The following is a 22,199-nucleotide window of genomic DNA, read 5'->3' on the forward strand; positions in this document are numbered from 1 at the left end:
AACCCAGTTCGCATAAAGCTAACTGATATACTGGATGGCCCTGGCAATGGGAAAAGTGGTAGGGCTCTGTCCCTTTCTTATGTCCAAATAAAATGGGATTTTTCTTTTTTAAAAGACCTCTTTCCAAAGAAAAGCCACAACCAGAAGTTAATTTTTCTTATTGCATGCACTTATGTTTTTTTAAGAAAAAGTTTAAACACTTCCACCTGACCCCAAACTATCCGAGAAACACTATCGGTACAACTGGGTTAGACAGAAAATCTTTTTACTGGTGCAGATCCAATTCGAGGAAATGCTGATCGATTTCAGAGAAGTAGAATTCTATTCCTTGGAGGAGTCCTCTCCTAACCAAGGTCTCCCCAATCTCCAATTTCCTTCCAATGGAATCTGAGACTTCAGACAGGAAAGTGTCCGGCTGGTGATTCTTTCTTATCCGGAATCAGGAGGGGGCTGGGGTGGAGGAAGGGAAGTTCGGTGGAACCTGACACTCCTCAGCCCTCTGCGGAGTGGTCCTCAAAACTTTCGACTCTAATCCCTCACCCAATAATCACATAAGTTTTCAGAAGACTTTGGGTACCAGGAGGGTCTTCCTCCTGGATCTGCCTTAACTGTGACTTCTGAAAGCTCTCCAAATGGGTTTCTAAGCCGTTTGCAAAGGAGCAAACCCAAGAGGATCGCTGTCCCCAAGAACTCCTTGATGCGGCTCTTAAGGTTCTTCAAGCAGTTTGGTCAGGATTTCGGCTCCTCCAGCGGTAATTACGATGGTATGTTCAAACTGCGCTGATCTGAAATACACATTTAACAATTAGGAGCTAGCTCTGGAGGTTAGCAGTACTGAGACCTCCCCCCAGCATTCTACCTGTCAGCTGGGGAGTTTGAAATAAAACAAAGAAATAAAAGGATCGAATTAAACACCTTTTATTATCTGTAGAGACAACAGTCCATTTATCCTCCAGGACCTTAAACTCAGGGGATCCCTCCACGATGATTGGCTCTGTAATAGGAAAAATATTTACTTCAGTGACCTCATCAGATCCTTGTCAAACACTGTTTGGGCTCATTATCAAAAGATTTCTAAAAAGGTTTATCTTCCAAGTACATCCCCACTGGCTCATGTTGTCATCTTGCAAGATTTCTTTAATTGAAGTTTTGCTTTCACATTAAACTACCAACTAAACAGTGGGGAGAAAAAACATTAAGGCATTTAAACATGTATGAAGTTACCCAGTTCATTTTTTTAGAGGGCATTTTAATCAAGCCTTAATTAAGACCCTGTGGATAATCACCACCAAAACGCAGGCCCCTCTTCTACACATCAAACAGTTTAAAAATATTTGAATTTTAAAAACATGCTCAAAATGTTCATTAATCAGCAAAATAACAATTTTCTTATTTTCCTCTAATTGCTTTGCCATTAAGTCACACTTAGAGGGGGGAAAAAGGACTTTTCCATAGCTGTGTATGGGTGAGAGAGGGATCTGTATGGGAGATCTAGCAGTTCTTAAGCAACCAAAAAACACACTGGCACTGGCTCAGGACATTGGCGGACACAGAGAAAAAACGAGACAGCAGACGGGAGCTAGCTGGAGTGGTAAGGAAAAACAAGGAGGGTTACAAAGACATCAAGCCCACTGGAGTGCACTGGGAAGGGAATTCTAAGTTGGACGGCTGCCGTTTCCAAAATGTCTGAATTGGGAAGATGGGGCCGGAGCAATTAGATTTAATAGGATTTGCCAGGGCAGAGAGTTGTCTCATTAAGCACCAGAGGGGCTGTGCCCGGACCGGAGTTAGTGGCCTCAAAGCCCAAAGCCGAGCAGACAGACAGACAGACAGATGCTTGCTAGATGAGGGGTAGAAAACCCGGGAGGAGCGAGGTCTGAGCCTCGGGGTGTGCGGGGAGACTAACCTATAGTAAATGCCATCCCCTCTTCCATCACCAAATCACTGTCGTTGGCTACAAAAGAAAAACACGGGGAGGAGAGGGGAGAGAGGAGAAACATAATTAGGAATTTGGGCCTCTTATTGCAAAAGCTACATTGCACGTGTGCACTGCAACAACAACAACAAAATATATATTTGTCTATTCACATATGTCTATTTATTGGATGGGGAGGGGAATTTAAATGTAGAAGAGGGAGAATCTGGTGGGAAGACTGAGAAATTAGCCTTCAAAGTAACTCACCTTCCAAGGAGATACAGATCTACCAGGCTCAAGGCCCGCCCCACCCCCGGCCCAAGACAACCACACAACCACACCCCCACACCCTCACCAGAAGCCTATATGGGAAAGAGAACAGTTTGGCCTAGGTAAACGACGCCTTCATGAATTCCAGCCCCAAGTTCACCCCCACTTTGAAGGCCGGAAAGCCCCGCCTGCCCTGCCGCCTCATTCTGCCTTCGCCCCAATCTCCCCAATGCAGCCAAAGAAAGCTATAAAGTGAATCTGTGGGGAAGGGGAGGGGAGAGAACACCTCGCCCAAAGTTTGATCCAGCCAAGGGGTGGAGTGGGGGTGGGGAGTCTGTCAAGGTTTCCAATAGCCGGGTTGGGGTGGGGAAGGGAGGGAGGGAATGACCCACGAAGCTGTCACCTTGAGAAATTATTTCCAGGTGTTGGCACACGGGACACTGGGCTGGAGGCGACGCCGCCGCCGCCGCAGTGGGAGTTTGGGGACACTCGGGAACCTCTCTAGCCCCTTCGCCCCCCAGCTCCCTGCTACAGGGCTGGGACACTGCTGCAGGGCGCGCTTTAGGGGAAAGAAAGCCAACGCCTGGCAAGTGTGGGTTCTGAACTACTCGGTTACACCGGCACAATTTCTTCCAGATGGTTAATTCCATTCAATTGGTCTGAAAGACTATCTTTAAAAAAAAAAAAAAAATCACAATCCAGCACCCAGGAACCCCATTACTGTGTTCCTCAATAAGAAGTCAGAGAACTCCCACTGGAGGACTTAAGGTAGGGTTCCCTTGGGGACCTCGAATTTCCTAACGGTTTGAAAGTGGGGACAAGGCTACCTCGGGTGGTTTCCCTCTAGTCCCTCCTGCCCCTAAGTCCAGGCAAAGCATAGGGCCATGTGAAAACTCCTGCCTAACTACACCCATCGAGTCCCCATTCATACTTGATGTTCACCCCCTCTTCTGCCTTAGCCAAAACCCTTCTCGGTGTCACTGCCACCCCCACGGGAGCAGAACTCCACTTCTTACCACCACCTCCCTCTCACTCGTGCCACACTGTAAGGCTGTAAGGGCACACGGTACCTGCCAGCGGTGAGAAGCAAGAGGTGATAGAGACACCCGCGGGAGGGAGGGAGGAGTGGGGAGGGGGTTTACAACCTAGAACTCACTAAAAACCTAGGTACATGCTGCTAAATACATCAGCTGTCAGCGCTGTGTAGGATGTAATGAAGTTTAACCACAACAGTCAGCAGTTTGAAAAGGGGGCAGAAAAAGAAAAACAGAAAACAGTCATATGAGCATGCTGGGATATTGATGCAGTGGAGTTTTGTTTTTATCGTGGGTAACTTTTTTTGAGATAAATATCCCCCTCTGCCTTCCAGCCAAATATCCTTCGGGAGAAGACATAGAGCAAAAAAATAAAAAATAAATCTTATTTTAAGATTGGAAAACTGCAAGGCACTAGTCCAGGAACATAAAGCGATGGCTAAAGGAACTGGGGTTTTTGTGGATGTGCAATTTGGGGTTTGGGTGATATCTGTTGGTCTTTTTTTCATGCAAAAATATGTTAAAATGGACCATCTGTGGGGGGCACAGCTCTGGGGATAACATGGCCTTTACCACAGTTGTATTCGGCTAAATTCCCCCTAAGTTAACTTGCTTACCGTGATGCCAAATTTCTGGGTGTCCATGAAAGAAGGATCCTATTCCATGCCCAACAAAGTGAGGACAGACTTGCAACCCACTTTCACCAGTTATTCGGCTTTAAAAGTAACCAAACATGAGATGTATTATTTTTACAGATGTAGCAGCAATCATTTCAATGCAGACTCTTGTCAAGCAAGGCCACTTAGAAACACTCTTCTTAAGTTTTAAAAAAAGTAATCCTATTCATTAGTCAGATGGGAATATTAATGTTCCTTTAGTATGCTTAGATAACTTTAACTTTCTATTGTTTTTAACATTCCCCCACCCCAGCCTTTGAAACAGAGAAACACACACCGTATATGTGAAATCCATAGGTGCTATATTTTTGCACTCTCCCTCATTTAATTCAACATAGATCTAAATGAGGCTTTTAAAAAAACTATATATCCAGATATTGAGTACATATACTGATTATACAGATTTAATTCAGAATACAAAAATCTACATTCCTTTTATCTGGGATCCAAGAAAAGACTACACAAGTCACTCCTTGGTTGAAGAAAACAAACAGAAAATTGGAAAATGTTTTGGTGCTTCACCTCTCACTACTCTCTTCCAAAAAATTCTATATTTTTTAAAGAAGTGGCTCATATCTAGTCAAATCATTTTTGTCAAGGGTTCTTGTAAACATACCCAAACCATGTGATCATTTGGGAACTCCACATTGGTCTTGTATCATTTACAAAATTAATAGAAAATGCCGATCACCAGAATACATAAGCTAAACAATACTCTTCATTGAAGATGAGTAGTTAAAACACGTGTACTACATACTTTAGATTGCCTTTTTTTTAGTCTGCTTTCAAAGAAAAAAAACTTCATTGAGAAGGGTGAAAAGCCATGTTTTTGAAATCAAATGGACACACTTATTCCTGTAAGTACTAGAAAGATAAGTACTTATACACCTTCCATTAACTACTTATATTTTCATGCTGATGAAGGGCTTTGTGGCACATTTAGAACATTTACCCTGCATGAATCATGGTCCAGAGGATTTAGAGGCACTACAATTACAGTCCTTGCTAGTGCCATGGGACAAAGACCCAAATCAAAGTTTCAAACAGGCCTTGGTGTTGGCTTAACATGCAAACAATTCCTTTAAGTTTGAATTTTCAACATTTTTGGCAGAATCACTATCTGAAACATTTTCAGTTTATATGACCTGACTTCTTTAAGATATTCAGTTAGACTTGAAGCTTCTTAATCATCTATTCTGAAGTTACTATGGCTATTTTACTGGCTACTCAACTCTCTGGGACTTCTCTCTGACTCAGGTATGATTTAAATCTAACATATTACAAAAACAAGAATATAATACAGAACTTACAATATGGGACTAAAGAGTTATGCAAACTTCATAAGCTTTACTGTATGTCTTAGATTTTACACTTTGGTCAAATAAGCCTTAGCACAATTAACAAATTTTTCCAGTGTTGGATTTGCAAAACTATTAAGTCATTGCTAAATATAAACATAGGTGGAAGAAGAGAGAGTGTAAAAATCGTACAGGAACCAGATATTTTAAAATAAATGCAGCCTACTGGAATCATTTATTTGTGTCAGCCCACTCCTAATTCATCTCAGTGAGGGTAACTGCACTCGACAAAGCATTCTTCATTTGGCAGCTGAAGAAACTGGGAAGTAGTATTCTGTTGGTGGGGGCAACATAGCCCTGAAGATGATGACCAAGGCCTCTTGTCCAGCTCTTCAGATTCTAAGACCAGGACTTTCTCTGCTACATCATGGCCTACTGGGAATCAATAGGTTTTAGTGGATAATGTGCTGAGTTTAGAGTCAAGAAACCTGGGTCTGTATCTGGTCTCAGATATTTATTAGCTATGTGACCATGAGACAATCACTTAATTCACAGTTTCCTCATCTGCAAAACGAAGATGGCAATATTATCCACCTCACAGGGTAGTCGTGAGCAAAGTGCTCTAAAACCTTAAATTAAAACCCTACAGAAAAATAAGTGGTTCTGTCTAAAGCCCACCCCCAAGTATGTACCTTCTAGTAGGTCATATCAGAAGGGATGTTCCCTCCCTCCCAAACCCTGACATTATATATTCTGTTGGTGGGGCTTGGGGGCATATATTTTCTATTTAGTTATTTATTGTTTTCTTCCAGTAGAATGTAAGCTCCCTAAGGACAGAGAAAAAAATTTTTTCCTGTTTTGTTTTGATTTTGGTCTTTGCTCCCATGACCTAGCAAAAAGCCTGGCACATTGGGGAGGCTTAATAAATGTCTATTGAATTATAGTATTTCTTCTTTAATTACCCTCCTCCCAAAAAACACCACCACCACCACCATCACCACTAGGGTGTCAGGGACTTGAATGCTTGGCATGCATCATTTCTAAATCTTGAATGTATTGCAAAGAGAGAGAGAAAAAAAAAAAGGAAAACCTAAGATAAATCAGTACACTCATTTCTAAATAAGAAAAGAGAAGAAGCATGCCTACCATTTAACAGACTTTGAGTTATCCTCTGCAGTTCATAAAAGATGGGGGGGGGCACCTAATTGCCTAAAACCATTTTGAATTTATCTTCCTATTATAATTCATTCTCTTGATTCTATTGGAATTCTAGTTCTAGCAATATCACAGAATGTATGCATTAGGAATGCCTAAGGTCAAAGAAATACAAAGACAAATGGAAAGAGAAAGAACAGAAAAAAGTATGGTTGCTTCCTTTGTTGAATAACATTTACAGTTCAGCATCCCCAGTGACTGATTATTGGGGGCACTGCATATACTTCTATGTCCTTGCTTTGGTGAATTTTCATCTGGGATTGATAATTAGTATTTATATTCAATTTCTGGGAACAAAGGGGAGAAAACACTTGATGGGTGTTTAAACTGACTATCTCCAACTCTCTGGGGATATTTACTAATAGATTACATGGCTATTTTGTAATTTGGAAACCTCATGTGCATTGTCAGTGGAGAATCTCCTTCATGTAGCACCAAAATTAGTCATGTAACCCTGTTTGGCATGGAAAGAAAGGATCAGTGTGTGAGCATATGCCACCTGTCTAGATTACTCGGAATGAAGATGGCAGTACTAACACTGAGATGGGAGAATTAGGTGCAGTTCCTTTGTGGTACCAGAAGTGGCAGTGCCAGGACCTATTATTTCAAAGCATGGATGCTTCTCTTGCCCTACTCAGTGAAGTCTTACATTTATTATACTACCAATGGAAGTCTGTCTTTGCTGAACTTGAGCTGTCAGCACAAGATTTTCTATAGTTATTTCCCCTGATTTAAAAGAAAATGGGAAGGGGAAGGTATTGTCTATGTACTTGGAAATGTAATTTCTTCCTGGAAATATTCTAAGTTCATTCAAAATTTGATGCTCTTCATATAGACCTTTGAAGGTAGGGGAGGCAGAGAAAGAGCATATATAATAGAACTTTAAACATTTTGTTCTTTACATTTATTTTAAATTAAACAAATGTTGTTATGTCATATTTTAATGCTAGTTTCCAGCTTCAAATGTCTCAGTTAAAGAATTTCATCTCAAGATCATTTTCTTTAGCTTAATTCTCTTTGAAAAGAAACTCAGACTCAACTGAAATGGTGTTTCCTTGGCAGATGGGGTTGAAAGGAAGTAAGGTTAGGCTTATGTAATAGCTTTCATTTACACTTTTAAGGTTGTGAACGTATTCTCCATATGGATGAAGGAATAATAAATGTATGGTGAGAGTCTTTATAGAAAAAATAAAAGAATCCAAGTGGGTACAGACTTAGCGAATTTTTGTTACAAGCTAACAGATGATACTAACCCCCATACTGATCAAGGTTTTTCATTTCAATATATTTTTGAAGCAGTTGACAGTACCTGCTTTGGTAAGTTACAGAATCCACCTGAAAGATTTAAGATATTTTTATATTAAGCATTTGTTTTTTGACTGAAGGAATGTACAAGTCTAGGGGACCCCTTAAATCATAAGTAATGTTTAAGTATAATTAGTAATATTTTTGAAAACCGACAATTGTTTTTTGAAAGAATGGTACGTTTTTTTGTTTCAAACTGGAACATAAATTACTGTATTTTTCTTACAATACTGTTGAACTTTTATTTGAGGTTTTCTGTTTCTGAAAAGCAGACATGATGGATTGAAATAAAAGATAATTTATTGCAATGCTTACTTTCAAGTGCAGAGAGAAGCAGTGTAATTGTAATTTACAGTAGCTGTCAAGGAAAATCTATCACAGATGACATTAAAATGACTTATTTTGCCTGAGCCAGTTATTGTTTAAATGTGCATAATCTCATAGAAACAGATTATTTTTAAAAATCTGCTTTATATTGTTCTAAATTAATATCAAAACATATACTTATGAGTTAAACATTTAAAAACCATTTATTGAGCCTTTGATCATGGAATTTATACCTATGAGTATGAATTATTTTTACTAAACTGTAAAATATTTGGAAGGCACAAACCTGTATCTCTACAACATTCTTATAGGTACAAATCTACCTGCAAATGCTAACTTAATAACATTTTCAAGCAAGTGAGTGAATATTGAGTGCAATGAGTTAGTAGCTAAAGATCACCAGTGCCCCTAACAAAGGTACATTTGTCAACATTTTTTTTTTGCGGTATCCATTAATGCTAGAAAATTATCATCCTACACTTACCATAGTATTCCAAAGCCTTCATGTATAGCATATAGTATTTGTTATTAATAAAAGATCCTCAAATTCATGGTCTTCTCCAGGTAACTCATGGTATGTGTGGTCTAGATCAGTTGTGGAGGGGGAAGGGTATGCTAAAGATGATGAATGCCTTTTAGCAAACAATGAGCCCCAGTTGAAAGGTTTGTAAACCTTCGGATTATAATAGTTCCATGTTCTTTTTTTGGCTAGAGATGATGTCTATTTCTTGGTACACTGTTAGTCTTGAGATTTTGCTTGCAGATGAAAAGGCAAAATAATAGCTCTCCAAAAACATTATGCTTCAACAAATCAGGGCAAGCATTTATGAGAATAATTTTTCAGTTTCTTCTCCAAATAGCACACATAATGCATTTAAGTAATAAAAGTATACTAGGGTAAAAGTAAAAAGTTCATCCTCTATGATTTTTCATATAGTTTTGTGAATGTAGCTGCAAGGCTTGATGTGGTTTTCAAAGAAGCCTGGGCATGCAAATTCTGAGTCTGAGAAAACTGACCTTTGCATCCAGATAGCTAAAAATCCAATGTCACTTTCAATTCTACTCTTCCTTTTTTTATATAGCTAGAATTAATGTAGTGAATATGTAATGAAATGCATTATCCTGCATGGAGATTTATCAGATTTTCCAATTGAATGCCATGCTTTGCTAGTGCTAGCTGGAGTTCACCTGCATGTTGGTGTGGCGTGTGGCTCTTTTTTGTAAAGAGTTAAGTCGTACACAAAAAAAGGGAACAAAGGTCAGCACCCAGCCGCCACTTGAATGTGAGATTTTTCTTTTTATTCCCCTTGATGTATACTAGGCTCTGTGTTATTAGTCTTAATGATGGAAAATTGTAGTGTTGATACAAATCTTTTTTTCAAAGTAGTAGGCGGGAGCTCCATTTGTTAGTAAGTTTTTTTGTGACTAAAAGCCACGGACAGTACATTTATGTAGCAGTAAAAGGCCTAGATGCTCTTTCCATAGCAGAGCTAATTATTCCTACTGTGACCTTACTGATCTACCCTGTTCCTAGTACATCTCATCTGCACGCCTGTTCCTCTGTGTAGATGGTGTCAGAGAATATGAAAAACCCTATAATGAAACCATTTTCATGATGGAGAAAGGCTACCGGAGTTGCACTTGCTACAAAGAGGCTCAATTATATGAGTAATTGTGATAATTTTCTACATTCATAGCCTTCAATGGGGAAAAAAGAATGAGAGCCACAAAGGAAAATTACTTTAACAAGAAAGTACAGAGAGTAAAAATGGAAGAAGAGACAAAAAGGGGGAAAAAATAACCAGAAAAAAAAGTTTAAAAAATAGATCTGGAGGGAGGAATAGCAAGACAGGGAGAACAACAGAAATGCTCAAAAAGCCTATGTGCAGCTGTGTTGCACAATTAAATTGAATTTTTTTTCCTGCAGTTGATGAATGTGACTACTGCAAATGTGCCTCTGTAGTTAGCTATCATTTGTTGTTCCGTGACAGGAAAAGGATAATTACCTCTCAGAGAGAATCAAAGGCTGACATGCCCTTTAGACACAGCCATGAATGCAGAGCTCGATAGAATGCCTGAATAAGAATCTAGTGTTCTATGCCCCCTTCTACTGAAGAATAAATTTGGTTAAAATGCAAGAGTACCACCAGTAAATTTGTTGAACCCTAGGTGTTCACAAATATGAGGTGCATCTATCGACTCATCCCATTTGCAAAAATAAAACTGCATTTTGAATTCATTTCTATTATATTCATGGACAGTAAGATAGTGAGATATGCATTAAATTTCTTTTCCCAGTAGGGGTCTGATTCAACATTTCCTAGGCAAGAACAGAAAGACACTATCCTTTTTTTTCCCAGGCTAGTTAGCCTATAATTTAAAACTGTCAAAAACACAATTTTGTTCAAAGTCTTCAATAAAAGCTTCTCAGATATAACCCAAAGAGATTTTTCTAAAGTTTGATGCAGACTCTGTTACAATATTTTAAAATCTATAAATATATATAACTGATATTTTACCGCTTTTTTCTTAAGTATGTGAAGGCTCACAAAGAGAAAAAAAAAGACAGCATCTTTCCAAGGTGACTAAGCCTTTCATGTTTTAGGCAAACAGAATATACTCAATAGTTTATATTAATGAGAAAAGCACTTTTACAAGACTACCATATGTGGCCACTTTCAGTGAAATGTGGTGCTTTTTAATGAAAACCAACTCCATGTGCCTTTTTCACAACATTTATGAAAAAAAAAAAGATCTAAAAATGGGTAATAGAAGCAGCTTGAATTTGGAAAAGACAAACACACATAAACACAAAAACAAGCCTGGTGGATCATCCTTCTCTGGAGTGTTACGTGTAAACAATGACTCATAATAAAAATGAGTCTGTCTGAAAAAAGGGCAAGGGGTCTTCCTTTGCAGTTATTTGGTTGACCTCAGTTTTGAAAAATAAGAAACTCTGAGATGAACACCTAGTTGTCTTCACAAAACAGAGACACCCTTGAGTTAGAGTTTTCATGAAAGTTAGCCTTCCCTTTTGCTTCCTCACTATCTTTGGAGTGTTGAGACACCCATTGTTTTCTTAGTTAAAATGATTTAGTATAAAAGGAAAACTGTAAGACCAGAATAAACCTGCTCAGGAAAATCCAAGGGAGCCTATGGTTTTGTTTCCATAGGTGTCTTTGCTGACCTCAGTGTAAGTCACTTTTTAAAAACCTTTTCTTACCCAGGGAACAACATTACAGCCTGGCAGTTCACATACTGATATCAGACTGAAATGATGGTTCTGAATCATAAAACATGTCATCAGTTTTATACCAAACCACCAATAACCTTTGTCCTACTTGCCAACCCTCCCTTTACTTGTCAGTATAAAGCTTACCTGATTGTGTTTCCAATTACAGAGAAGGGAGCCCCTGCTCTGCAAGCTGCAATTGCTTCATCTCTACATCTCCTGGCAACCTCCACTAACTTTTTACCATATTTATCCACATTGCCCACCAAAAATGTTTCAGAAGTATCGCCGTGGTAGCCATTGTAATAGACCTACAGGTAGAAATGTCAAGATATTTTCTAGTTGTCAAAATCACTTTCTCAATAAAGTGTATAAATTCTGAATGTCGTATGTGTCTATTTTCCTAGATAGGTGTGTCCTCAACTTCCCTTTTTGCCTTCTCCCACACCATCAAACAGTGTTATACCAAATTTATCTGTAAAATATTGGATGAAAATACTGGACCTCATTCAAAGATTTTTGAAATGCAGCTAAATGTAGCAAAACTGCAAAACAAAATAAACAGGGGACTAATAATGTGCCACTATTTTGGCACTGATTAGTAATACCATTTTGACATTTTAGCTCATAGATTTGTCTTTAAGTACAAAAGTCTGGTAAGAATAACCTCTTCATCAAACACCATACTGTAAAGTTGTTCACCACTAATAAGCAAAAGAATTTGGCCCAGGATTGGCAGAGAAATATTCTAGAGATAATTTTTTCAACATCAATTAGAGTTTCCCAAACGCTCTTATGTATTTACCAATTCCACATTTACAACCAGAAGAAATGAGAGGAATATGTCAGTGCCCTAATAATCAACAAGACATTGATGACTAGTATTTTGTTCCCAGTAGAACTGGGAATGTTTGAGTTATATTTCAGTGGAACTAGTTTATCTAGAAAATTTAGGGATCGCTGTTTTCTGGTTAACTGAGTAATCTGGAAACACAGTTAAAGAATCACAGAACCTTCAGACTGCACAAAACTTTAGTGATTATCAAATTCAACTAACTCCTTTTTACAGGTGTGGAAACTGGGGTCTAAGGTTACATATCCAATTACCTGTGACCAAGTATTGGAACATATGAAAAGTAGAAGAATGCTACTAAACAATAAAGCTAAAAATTTAACATAGTAAAATATACTTAAAACTAAAATGATATGGAACATAATTTAATTGTCTTTTTGTAACTAAGAAGGTACAGTAAGATACTGTGAACACAAAGTCACCATGACTTTGAACATCAAGGATCACCATATATGACCACAGGCATGGAGAGGAGAGAAGGGTGGCTCTCTTCATCATTTCTCATACTTGGAGGCTACCCTTTGTAATAAATTCTTGATCTCAGCTATGTGTCATGCATCTTCTTCTTGCAAATGTCAAATGAAGAATATGCTAGCTCCACTTGCTTAACTTTTCTGGTTGTGTGAAGTCTGCATTGATAACAAGACTTCAGGTTTATATAGTTTCTTACATTACTTGTCAGAGTATCTTCAAGTGCCTAGTGATGTGGTAAAGGATTTTGATCGTATTTCACAGGTCAGGAAAGCAAAGTTCAGATTATGTCACAGAGCAAGTTAGTGGCAGAACTGGAAGAGAACTCATGTCCCTGACTCCTAATTTAATGCTCTACTCCATATTGCATTTATATATTATTACTTCATACTTTTCAAAGTATTTCCATATCCATCATGTAATTTAACAAATGGGATACTCTGGTACAGTAGAATAAACAAAGAACTTAGAATCAGAAGATTCTAAGTCCAAGCTGAGATATTTACTAGCTGAGTGACTCTGGGCAAGACATTAAACTTCCTCACACTCAGTAAATCAAAAGAGCTATGGAAAAATGAATTATTACTATTATGGAAATTTTTAGAAAAGTAGCAACCTACAAAAAGGCAAGCCTTTAATTCATTTTTTTGATGATTTAAAGATGAGATAAGATAAATGAAATTATTTCTGAGAATATGTGAAAATTTGTAAAGCTACTATTAATGTCCATTACATCATGTGATAATGTATGTAGCAATACATTTTTTTAAATGAGGTAATTTTCATTTACTGTGAAATATATTCTCTCTGGTAGTTATGAAGAGGATCTTTTTTTAAAACAATGTACAGATGTAATAACAATAATTAGACTCTACCATGGCTATACTCTAATCATGGCTTCCATACACAAAATACCAGTTTTTTTTGCTCTGAATTTGGTTTTTTAATTTAAAAGTTCAATTAAAAGAAATGAGGAAAATCTATATTTTTTTCTTAGACATAAGAAGCAAATCATAAATTTGTTTTCTATGAAAAATATACAGTCAGAGGATGTCCAAATAGCAAATATTAGACTCCTTTGGATTCTTGGACACTTGAAAGTACTAACTTGGGCAAATGTGTTTCATGAACCTGAGGACATCTAGATGCCAGAAATGCTAAAAATTTTGAGGAAACATCCAAAAAAAGAGTAATCATTCTCTGTCCAAAGAAGAGAAACCAAGGATGGCTTTATTCAAAATATTAAAGATTTAGTTGGGGTGATTAAGCAAATTAATAATTGCAAATCAGGTGATGGCTAAAGAAAGAGCCTGTTAGGAAAAAGAAGGTTTAATTCAAGTATAATTCATGAAATACTTTTTTTAAAACACAGTTCTGAATTGGGAAGAAATAGAATTGGATTTCAAATAAGTAGGAGTATGGAGCAAATCTTCAAATATTCCAAACAGGATACAAAGACTTTGCTAGAGGTTCAAACTCAGAATGAGAAATATAATGAAAAATAATATCAATCTCACAATCAAGATAATTACTACGAAAGACCCACTGGCTATGCCTATACATAAAGCAATATTCCAGAGGGGAGAAGGAAGGCAGGCTTAATTCAAACAACTGGCTATTTTCAAAGCAATTGATTTAATTCAGTCAAAGAGGAAGGTACCAGTTGTATGTCTGAAGTAACTATTTTTCCCCCTTTCAAATGGTTTTATGTGTTCAGACAGAATATAACTATATTTATAGTATTCCCCCATAAAATCAAAATGCATTGTGCTGGCTTCCTCAAAGAACTACCAATTGATATTTATAATTTATTAGGACATTGATGTATGTTATATATTTAAGACAAAAAAATCTGAAGATCCCTTAAAAATAAATCACCTTTTCAGCAAAACCAATTACTACAGTAGAGATAAATAAATTCAGCTCTGAGAATAGTGAAAGGCTAATTATAAAAGCTTTGTTATTTCTATAATTGGAGTTTCTATGTTAGATGACTTAGCCTTGTTATTTAAAAGTACTACTATTAACCATTTGGTGAAAACTTAAGTTCTTGGGGATAACTGCTCTCTGCTTGTGAGCTTAGATAGAGAGTCCAAGACTCTTTATACCAGAAATGGAACACAACACTACCTTCGGAGATTTTAATAAATGTAGGGAACACTGCTAGCAAAAGAGTTGCTGTCCAAATAGACTGACATACACAGGCCAATGTAGCCTCTAATGACAGAGTAAGATAATGACAGGCCCCACTCAAAATCAGCAGGAAGAGGAAGATCAATCTTGGCAGAGTGAAGGAAAAATGCTGGCTTTCTTCATGTTAGCTCATCTCATACATATCTATCTTCAGCAGCTGCCCAGTACTGCGGCGCTCTGCATTAACTACACAGTGGATCAATAACAATTACACCTTCTCAAAAACATGACACATAGCAGGATTGGGTTGACATTTCACTTAGGCCAACATTGATCTCAGTGCATCTGATTCCAGCCCTAAATTCAAGTCAGGCCTGGGTCTCGTTGGAATAAACACAGAGTTAAAAACAAAAAAGGAAACCAGCTGCTTGCTCCTGGGTTTAGAAGTAAACACCACGTCCATCTGTGCATTCCACATTTTCAATCTACTCTTCTTCCTGTTGCTACCAGCAATTCTGAAGTTGATCAAAGACTATTTTTTATATGATTTACTCACCGTGACATCAATGTTGATAATATCTCCATCCTGAAGAGGTCGACTGAAACATAAACAGAAAAAAAAAATAATGGTGATAGACAGGCCTCAATAAAAGAAGCATAAAAATAAACACCTAATGACTACCATCACAAAAACCAATGAGACACAAAGATAATTTGGAGTGGAGGAGGGAATAAATGGAATAACTATATCTAATCTTTAGCTCTTGCTACTTAAAAGAACAAATATAATCACATGGATTTTTATAAGAAACATCTAATTCAAACTTATTGTCATTGTGCAAACTCCCCCCCCATCAAAAGACCCTACTTATTGGGGGCCTGATGTTTCTTTTCATGCAGCCAAATGTTTCTTTTCATGCAGCCAAAACAAGAAATGATGGCCAATATTTGAATACATTCAGATCTTATTATTATTACCATCATTAAAACCTAAAATGATGAAAGAAATGTTTAATGTGCAAACCTACGATCCCCTCCTCCCCCTTTCTTAAAACTACATACTTCTTCAAGAGACCTTAAGCTGTGGTTTAGAAATGTTCTGTCAAATTAAAAGCAATACGACTTCATAATCAGTGCTTTACCACATGGAACTACGGAAGCTTGCAGGTGGGTTTCAATTAAACCAGTGTCTTTCAACATGGGCTGTAGATCTTGGTTTCAGGTTTTAGTGAGCAGGGGAACAATGTGTTATTAAGAAATGAATACCTGTCAGGAATACCATGACACAGCACGTTGTTTACAGAGGTACAAACAGATTTTGGAAAACCTCCATAGCCTAGAGGTGAAGGATAGGCGTTGTGACGGATTATTTCCTGATGAACAAGAGAATCTATCTCTTCAGTTGTCATGTCAACCTAAAACATTAAATTTTTATTTCAAGGTATGCAGAGTAAGTTAAAGACATTTCTTTTATTTAGTAAATATAACGGTGGCAGAAGAAATGCAATAATGTTTGTTTTGCCAAAAGCTCTAAGTACAACATTTTAATAGCTTACAGGAGTTCTAATAGTGGCTTAAATCTTGTACCTTGCTGATTAAGCAAATATATGATGTTGTTAGCACCTGTTAAGAATAGAATTTTTTTTTAAATTGGAAGGATCATAGAAATTCTCTATATGCAATTAAATAATACACATTACTGCATCTTACTAGTCCTGGAAATGTGCTCTTAGGCCATTTCTCTCTCCCATTTTCACCACTGGTCAGCATTCTAGGGTTGACAGAATGTTAGAAATCAAGGGCTTAATTTATATGATAAAGTTAGAGAACTAGGTCAACCTTGTATCCCCTAATCTGGGCAAAATATTAAATTGAGTTTGATAGAAATTGTGTGAAGATTGTGGACTTCTATCTTCTAACAACAGTCTTTGATATCATTGAAAATGCTGTTTGCTTTATTGGGTGATTTAAAAAAAATCCATATCTGGTTTCTAGGACATAAATTTATTCTTGCCTATCAGTTTTCTGTAACTGTGGGGAAGCATCTAGTATCCTTATTTATCCATATTTTGAGCAATAAGCATTTGGTAGAATTATATAGTATCAAGCCCCCTGTGAGAGTTCAATAAATACCTTACTGAATGAGGGGTTCCGTTTTAGATATATTTTTATTTCCCCATTTCTTGAACAATTTAGTTCCCCTTATCCCCTATGGAGGGCACTTAATTGCTCCAGAACCTTTCAAACTTATTATTTTGTTAGTTATGAGAATTCCTTTGAAGGGGCAGGAAGGAAAATCCTGACCCAACTTAAAACACACAAGGAAAGATGGGATAGAAAAATTCATGTTCTTTGTTGCAAATTATCGGTTACTCCTCCTCTGATTGCTTCCTTCATGAGCTAGGGACCTGTCACTTTCACCCGGTTACTCACACTAAGGTGTCTTTGCTACATGGAAGGAGATGCTGACCAATATTTCATTTGTGGACAAGTCTCTCCCTAAAATCTGCACCAGCTTCTGGAGAACTACAGAATATTCCAGGTAACCACTGGAGAATCCTGTTTATTGCCAAGACCACTGGAGGATGATAGGAGTTATTGCAAAGGCTAAATAAAGAGTGCAAAATCTGTGATGGTGGCCAGAGCTTTATATGTTAACAGGAGAGTGGAGAGGCAGTGCAGCAGAGTAGAAGATCCAGGTTAAAGACCCATTCTGACATTCACTCTATGGCTGGGCTAGTAATTTCATGTCTCTGTGCCTTGGTTTCCTCATCTGGAAAATGGGGGCAATAATACTGGTACTGTCTAGAGGCAGTTAAGTGATGCGGAGTGCTAGGCTTGGAGTCAGAAAGACCTGAGTTCAAACTCAGCCTCAGATACTTACTAGTGACTCTGGGCAAGTCACTTAATCCTGTTTGCCTCAATTTCCTCATCTGTAAAATGAGCTGAAGAAGGAAATGGCAGATCACTGCAGTATCTCTGCCAAGAAAACCCCAAAAGCTTTCATGGAAGAATCAGACATGACTAAACAACAAGAACAAGAACTACTTTATTAAGTTCTTGCAAAGATTAAATTGTATAATGTACACAGAATGTTTTGTTAACTGTAATGCACTATGTAAAATAAGCTATTATTATTTGTCTTCCAGAGAAAAGCAAACATCAAGGAAAAAGACAAAAGATAAGACATAGCACTTGCAAAAATTATAGGAAGAACAAATAAGCAACAAGTCTAAACTGAAGGCAATATGGGGAGAGTGTCAAAATCAAAATAGTCTATGCTTTGGACCCATTTGGTTAAATAACCTTTAGGTACTTATGGCCATTCAGTATGGCTTAAAAATTATCTTCCGAACAAGCACCCAGAATTAATGTAACCTTCCTCCCCCAACCAAAGCTAATAAATTGGGTGTATGTTAAATACGAATTAAGATAATTTTTTAAAAAAGGAAAGCCTCCATAAACAGAAAGCCCATCTAAATTCTCATGAAGCTACTACCTTTAAACTCTTTCCAGCTAGAAGGAGGACATGACGGGCCAATTGACAAGCCTGACGAAGCCCTTGAATCTGATCTTCCTTCTTAACTTCTATGCTGTCTCCCCAGTCTGGTAGGATGCCTGTCGTCACATAGTCTGGCTTCTTTATGTGCTTGAAGAAAAAGGATTGAAAATGAAGATCAGAACACTGAGCATGACAATGGGATCATTTTCTCAGATACAGCCTCCTGCTTCATGGCACTCTGCCCTTCCTGTTGGAGCATCGACCTTCCCTAAGCCAGCAGAACAAACCCTCAGGGCTGCCTCAGGACTTCTTTTCCTGCCCTTATGAACTTAACATTGCCCGATAGTATTGATTTTAGATATTCTGTTAACCTTGTGGTGCTGAGATCCAAGTTAAACTGTAGCAGACTTTTGGTCAAGATAGTTTCATTTTCTTTCTCCTACTTTCATGGGAAATGATACCACTGGTGAAACATACCACAAAACTTCAAAACAGCCAATAATTCATGAAGATACTTTCACCAAATTGAAATAAATGTAAAATCTCTAGCTGATGGTATTCTATCTGAATGGGTATATGTAAAAAGATGACAGCCAAGTTCACTGAAGAAGTCACATTTTTCATATACTTTGCTACAATTTCCATGTAAAGAGTGGGGAGAGGGAATGGCAACAGGACTAGATGCGAAGAGATCCTTTAAAACAAAATTACCTGTAGTGTTTATATTATTTATCATGAAAAAAGTCCACAATCTTTCTTTTAGAAAATTCTACATTACTTATAAGTTCTTGGGTAATCTTCAGAAAATAAAGAACAGTATTATACAGATAGAGATTTGTTCAGTCCCAAAGGATTCCTCAGCACTTTAAAAACTATTTATAGAAATTGCTGCGTAAGAATGATTTAACAGTACACAGTAATACTACACAGCAGTTTAGGACAGGAAGCTGAGGAAGACAACACTATTCAGTTGAAATATCAGGGGAAATACTGGATGGCATTGGGGTTAATGTCTCCTTCTCCATGAAAAACATGATGCAATGCTTAGGGGCCTCAAAAGTTCTTAACATCAATTCTCTATTTCATCTTTATAGGAAGTACCTCCTAGAGAATTTTGCTTCAACCACCAACTCACAGCCCTGATATGCCACTACTTTATCATGGATAATAAATGTTGATCTGTCTGAGATTACAACATAAAATTTCTGTAAGACTTTCCAACCCTCCCTAAAATGAATTTATGACCTTGATCCAGTTCTTTTGGGTGATCTGCTGAAGTCAGAGCTGCAAGCAAGGACACAGGCAATGGTTATTATTGGAGAAGTGCTAAAATAATATATTGCCATTTCTTCAGAATTTTTTTTGGAGGGGGGCAGCTAGGCAGTACTGTGGATAGAGCACCAGGCTTGGAGCCAGGAAGACCTAAGTTCTAATCCAGCCTCAGACACTGACTAGCTATGTGACCCTGGGCAAGTCATTTAACCCTTATCTGACCCAATTCCTCATCTGTAAAATGAGGACACCACGTAGAAGGAAATGGCAAACCATGCCAGTATCTTTGCCAAGAAAACATAGAGTCAGACATGACTGAACAACAGATTTTTCTTTTCTAATCAAATTAAATTTTTACTCCAGCATGTGCTAAATCCCTATTCTCTATGAGATGAAAATACTTTGACCTGGGAAAGGAATATTTTTGTTGCTTAGCAAACTTTATCGGCAAGATGGTATTTTTAACTTTCAGGAAATATAATATTCTTGGCATGAGTTCATTGTAAGGGGGAAAATGCTAAAAGAAGGAAAAAAAGAAAATAGCTGCCTTTGTGATGAATGTCTCCCTCTTTTAGCTATTCTGATTCTTCCCACATGATTCCTATGCCTCCTTTACACTGAATTTTAAAAATGAACCGATTGCCTTTTGTAACTATTGCAATCCCTGAAAAACTCAAGGCCACTTGGAGGCCTGACATCCTGTTTTACTTATTCTGAAGAAATTATTTTAAAGTATCAGCAATGATGGAAATATGAAAACAGGGCTTAGGAAAAATATAGTGTGAGTCAGTTTTAACCCACTTCTAGGAGGTGCCCCTACCCAGAACTCAAATCTCTGCTCTAACAAACAAATAAACAAGGCATGTGCTTTGTTTATGTTCAAAATGCAAATCTGAATGCTCTGGAGGAGTTATTGGCTTAGAAATTTAATGAGCAAATTCAATACCCTGCCTGGAAGAGCCTGTTGGAACTTCTAATATTAGTGTTTCTTTGTCGAATCACAAAGCATGTAACAGACACATAATGTACATGCCCTTGAAATCAAGACAACAAATCAATGTACTGGATCGTTTGTGTGGCCAACCTTCCTAGAGCTACAAAAAGGAGAGAACAGGTTTTACGGTACCTGAGGAACTGGATGAGCTGAAGAGACTGCAGCAGGCAAAACTATCCTATGAGATGTACGTTTTTGTCTTTGGGAAAAGAAATATCTTCTTTGCTGATTGTTTGTCTGCTTGTGTAAGTAGACAGGACTGACAGGTGAACAGAAAACTCTAGGACAGCCAGTCACATGACCTTTGAGAAAAAAAAGATATGTACTTTAAAAATAAAGAAAAGAAACACGCAAAAAAAATGTTGCATTACATTAGAAAACTATTCCATATTTGATTGACTCCAAAAGAAAATTCCCCAGATGGAAAAGGAAAGTGAATAGCACAATGAGTTCTGGCCCACAGGATTCCTCACTTTCTATACTACTGAAGCATATTTATTAGCTAGTAGTTTACTTTTTTTAATGTTTGGCAATTTTAAAAAATCCTTCTATAATGAAATACAAACACTTGCAACCATATAGCTCTACGTGAGATCTGTGAGGAGACTGAACCAAGAAGACCCATGACACAGGTCCCTGTTGGATCACTTCCCACTCAATCAGACTGATTTCCTTCCAAGTTACACAAACCAAATGCCAGCCAGCGGCAACCCTTGCCCTTGATCAGATTACTACGTGTTAAGTAGTGTACAGTGAGGCATTATAATGAAACAAGTGTCTGAGTAAGAGAAAGAAGAGGCATGGCCAAAATTTAGGGCCTTCCACAAAAGGGCAATGCTCCAAAAGCAAAGATGGCATTAAGGGGCCCAGAATTGACTCCCAGGATAGGCCTGCTGAGAGATCTGAGAGGCCAGACTCACCAATCAGTTTGGAGCCATGACTGGGACAGGGATAGAGCATGGAGTACTCATAAAATGGCCACAGAAAGCAAGTCTTTAACTGGATTCAAAAAGGTAACATCCGTGCCAACTCGGCTAGCTAGTTACTCCATCTTTTCCACAATTCTCTCAAGTACTTTCATCTGTCCAATCAGGCCAAGTTTTTGCTGACTGGCTTTTTATCATTAATGAATATCTTAAAAGAGCTGATAAGACCAAACAAAACAGCACCTGTAGAAAGCAACACGGTGATGGTAGACCTGTGTTCAAATCCTCCCTTCAATATTAGTTATGAACCAGAGGTAAGTCATTTAACTTAACCTCACTGGGCCTCAGTTTCCTCATCTGTAAAAAGAGAATATTCTTAGCACCAACCTCACTAGGTCATTCTGCATTTAAAAAACTTGATAAAGTATATAAAATTATTTGTAAACTTTAAAATTTTTATTTTATTTTAAAATTTAAAAAAGTTATGTACATAGCAGTTATTCATTTTTATTTTTATTTTTTAACATTTAATAATATTTATTTTTAGAAAAGTTAACATGGTTACATGATTCATGCTCTTACTTTCCCCTTCACCCCCTGACCCCCCATAAGTTATTCATTTTTAAAAGACTTAAAACACTTGAAAGCATCAGAAAATTTATTTTTTAAAATTCTAATGTACTTTCCATATACTAAAATTGACCAAACCAATGAAGGACAGAATAACAGAATGGAAAGAACATAGTACTGTCCTAGTGATACTCCTAGGTCAATA

General features: G+C 37.5%; 1 protein-coding gene across 1 annotated transcript; it reads right to left on the reverse strand.

The window, feature by feature from the left end:
• Positions 1–248: 248 nt before the first annotated feature.
• Positions 249–21,719, reverse strand: METAP1D (methionyl aminopeptidase type 1D, mitochondrial; the record flags this gene model as incomplete). The annotated part of the gene is made up of 10 exons (XM_044669089.1): positions 249–785; positions 916–994; positions 1,907–1,954; positions 3,837–3,934; positions 11,421–11,584; positions 15,287–15,329; positions 15,997–16,145; positions 18,230–18,379; positions 20,631–20,800; positions 21,668–21,719. Coding segments are annotated over 10 exons (1,032 nt in total), but the record flags the coding sequence as incomplete, so codon positions are not given.
• Positions 21,720–22,199: the final 480 nt, after the last annotated feature.

The sequence above is a fragment of the Gracilinanus agilis genome, chromosome 3, assembly GCF_016433145.1.
Source record: "Gracilinanus agilis isolate LMUSP501 chromosome 3, AgileGrace, whole genome shotgun sequence".
In the NCBI taxonomy this organism is placed as follows: domain Eukaryota; kingdom Metazoa; phylum Chordata; class Mammalia; order Didelphimorphia; family Didelphidae; genus Gracilinanus; species Gracilinanus agilis.